The sequence below is a fragment of the Catharus ustulatus genome, chromosome 1 (assembly GCF_009819885.2).
Source record: "Catharus ustulatus isolate bCatUst1 chromosome 1, bCatUst1.pri.v2, whole genome shotgun sequence".
NCBI classification, from domain to species: Eukaryota; Metazoa; Chordata; class Aves; order Passeriformes; family Turdidae; genus Catharus; species Catharus ustulatus.
In genome coordinates this window covers 28,830,560-28,834,190 of record NC_046221.1, presented here as the reverse complement: position 1 = coordinate 28,834,190, position 3,631 = coordinate 28,830,560, and the positions used below count along the sequence as shown (strand labels likewise).

Below are 3,631 nucleotides of genomic sequence, written 5' to 3'. Positions count from 1 at the left end.
TGGTAGCAGGTATTTTTTTCTGTGAATATAAAGATAAACCGTTGATCCAAATTTTTCAGTGGGACAACTCCAGTTTTCTAACACCGTGACATTTATAAGCCTCCACCATATTTTAAGACTTTTGTTATTAAACAGAAATACTGATTTGAGTAACAGCAGAACTATGTGCACAGAGGTTGATAAGAATGTACCACTGCAGCACAAGAAGTCAGACACCTTCTCTCTGCAGGCTTGTTTTCAATTGTTTATTGAGGTTTAAGAAGTCATCCACATTTCTATAAATATAGACATTACTTGAGTAAGTGACTTACAATGTCACCAGTGCAGGTACATATATAACCAACATACAAAAGCTCCACTGGAAGCTACTTCAGTTTATTCAAAAAGGACCAAGATGTCATTTAAAAAAACAAACAGCTGTCACTTTCAGTTATCGAAGACACTAAAGTGCATTTTTGGTTACCTCCTGGTCGAACAAGCTGCTGGTTAAAAAGTTTGATTTTTTTTTTTTTTAACATAGCTAAATTACATCGATTGACATTCAGGTTTGTAGCTGTCATCCTCCTGATACATGGCAGCAGGTAAGAAAAATGTGTTACTTTGCTGGTTGAGAGGAGGAAATTGACTTTGCTATTTTTACTTTCTTTTAAAATCTGGTATTTCCAACAAAAATTTAATGATAATCTAACATTCTGATGAATTTCTACAGCACCACTAAAGTTAGTCTTAAAATTCCAGGCTCTGCTTTAGCCCTTTAATTGCTAACCAAGTATCTAAAGAGTCACTTGAAGCTCTGTACCAGTAAGAAAAAACTACCCTCCCTTTTCTGTCAAGCACTATCCTGCCCCAGTTAACACTGTTTGCACACTCTGTAAACAAGAACAGCTTAAAGCATAATTAAAGCAGAACACAGGCCCATCTTGAAAATCTTCTTCCCCCTTTCCCTCCCACCCACCCCGCCCCTGGTAGTGTCTAATGTTTTGAGTGTATAAAGCATTATTACATTCCTAACCACAAAATACTGTAAGAGTCACAACAAAAAAAGCATAACGTTGAAAGTGACATAGCAATACCACTTTAATAAAATGGGTTATTTTGGGGAGATACAAGATGTGCTCTGCTAAATTTAACTCCAATCTTTACTTCATTATAAATATGTTATATTGCCAGGAAAGTCACCAATAGGGCAAAAAGAATGCTGCACTGGTTAGAACCACAGCAGCCATAGTTGTTCTTTATAGCTCCTTTACTACAATTCATTGACTTTTGATACTAGGAGGACGTAATACTCACCATTCAGAAATAAATTACTAATTTTGAGTAATAGTTTAAACCTGATTAGCACTATATAAGGATGAATGGCTACTTCTAAAAAATAAAAACCTTACATACCAAAAAACATGCTATATGTTGGGAAACCACTTTTTCATGCTCCATCGTGTTGTTTACAGTTTTTAATTGTCAAAGTCTTTCTTTTTACCAGTTGAAGAATCCACAGCACTTAAAATTTCAAGTGTTTGAACTGAACATGATTCAGTTTCAGAAAGTGTCAAATTAAAAAAAAACCTACACGTGTAGCCAAGCTTTCATAGAAATCCTCAAACAAGGTAAAAACCAGCCTCAACGAAATTATGGGTTACTAGCTTCATACATGTTTTTAAAGCTGTATAATGTTCACCTAAGCACTCCACTTACGAGCATCAGAAATTTAAAAACACAGAACACCTTCAACGCAAATTGCTTGCAGAGGGCACCCTCAACATATGAGTACAACACTAAGCAGAAAACCCTCGTTTTTATTTGGCTATTTCGACATCCATGTCACATATACCCACCCATCCATTTCCTGATAGCATTACATCATCTATTAGGGCTTCTGAAATAATACAGAGCCAAAAAACTCAGAAGAGACAAGTTAAAAAAAAAATAAATTCCCCAACTGCACAGCCTTCCTGCACACAGCAAGGTTGTGCAACTGATTGTTTAACGTAACTAAGCTTAACGGCATCCAAACAGGCAGGCCTGAGTTGGAAGCTGTCTCACGTCAAATTTTGACCATGTAACTAGTCTAAAATAGACAGGTCAAAAAGAACTCATCTCTTCTTTTTCTGCTGCCTCAACATTTTCCTTCGCTTAATTATCATATCATGTAGTTTCTCCAGTCCCTCTTTAAGTCCGTCTCCAATGATTGCACAGGTAGGCTGCAAATGCCACGGTGTTGAAGAACTCAGCTCACTCATTGCTAACATTTTCTCGATTTCAGAAAGGGACAGAGAGTTCCTCAGGTCCTGCTTGTTAGCAATGATAAGGACAGGCACTCCTTGATTCTCAGATATCCTAGTGATCTTATGAAGTTCTGTTTTGGCCTCCTCCATCCTCTCAACGTCGACGGAGTCCACCACAAACACGATGCCATCGGTGCACCTCGTGTACGACTTCCACAGCGGCCTCAGCTTCTCCTGGCCGCCCACATCCCAGAAGTGGAAAGTGACCGTCTTCGAGTTGCCCAGCGTCACTTTGATCTTCTCCGTATTAAATCCTTTAGTGGGGACAGTGTTGACGAACTCATTGAACTGCAGTCTGTAGAGCACCGTTGTCTTTCCAGCGCAGTCCAGCCCCAGGATGACGATGTGAAAGCTCTGGAAGGAAGGCAGGCTGGAGAGGATCGGCGTCTGGTCCGAGAGTCCATTCCCCATTGCCAGAAGGGAAGGTGACAGCAGGCTGCCACGAGCAGAGGCGGCTCCCGCGGCTGCGCTCGGATCCTGCCAACGACACAAGCGGCGTTACCGCCCGCTCCGCCGGCACCGGGGCTGCGCGGCCGCAACGCGCCGGCCACGGCGCCGCCGCCCCGACTGCGGGGGCGGCCGCGGGCAGCGCGACGCGGAACGCCACACGTCCCCCGCCCCGCCCGGCGGCTGCGGCCGCTCCCGGCACTGCGGCTCGCCCGGCACCTGCGCCCGCCGCCCCTCGCCGCGCCCCGAGCCTACCGCTGGTCCCTCAGCGCGGGGAGGCGCGCGCCGCCCGCGACCCCATGCCCACGCGCCGCCGCTGCTTCCGCTGCCGCTACTGCTCTCCCGGGGCCGCTGCCGCTCCCGCTACTGCTACTGCCGCTGCTGCTGCTGCCGCCGCTGCCTCTGCTCCCGCCGCCTCTGGCCGCACCACCGCCCGCACGACTCTGCTCTGCATCTGCTGGCGGGGCGCCTCCCAGCGCGCGCCTAGCCCCGCGCGCCCCTCCCCGCGCTCTCCCATTGGCCTGGCCGCGCGCGGGGGGCGGGGAGCGAGGCGCGCTCCGCCTCGCCCATTGGCTGGTGGTGCCGGCCACTCATGGAGAATCGGAGTCGTACCGTCCGCAGCCGACCGCTTCGGGCCGAGTGCGGCCGGGGCAAGGGCTGCTCCCCGCCCACGCCCTGCCTTGAACGGCCCCCGCTCCTCCTCCGCCCGCCGCGGGCCGCTCGGGGGAAGCCAGCGCCCCGCTCCTTCTCGGGAGAACTCGCGCTCATTGGGCGCGGGCGCTGTCACTCTAGCGCGCCCCCTGCCGGCCCCTGCGGCCCCGGGCGGAGCCGCCCCGCGCACCTGCGCCGCTCCGGGGGCGCGCGGCCCGGCCGGGGCGGGGCGGGAGCGGCGCCGTGCG

General features: G+C 49.7%; 1 protein-coding gene across 1 annotated transcript; it reads right to left on the bottom strand.

The window, feature by feature from the left end:
* Window positions 1-231: 231 nt before the first annotated feature.
* Window positions 232-3,185, bottom strand: ARL4A (ADP ribosylation factor like GTPase 4A). The gene is made up of 2 exons (XM_033079381.2): window positions 2,988-3,185; window positions 232-2,762 (listed from the first exon to the last, which is right to left on the bottom strand). The coding sequence occupies exon 2, from the start codon at window positions 2,694-2,696 to the stop codon at window positions 2,094-2,096; it is 603 nt and encodes a 200-aa protein (XP_032935272.1). The 5' UTR covers window positions 2,697-2,762; window positions 2,988-3,185; the 3' UTR covers window positions 232-2,093.
* Window positions 3,186-3,631: the final 446 nt, after the last annotated feature.

Coding starts and splice junctions, on each gene's coding strand:
- ARL4A (XM_033079381.2), bottom strand. CDS start 2,696: ATGGGGAATGGACTCTCGGACCAGACGCCGATCCTCTCCAGCCTGCCT.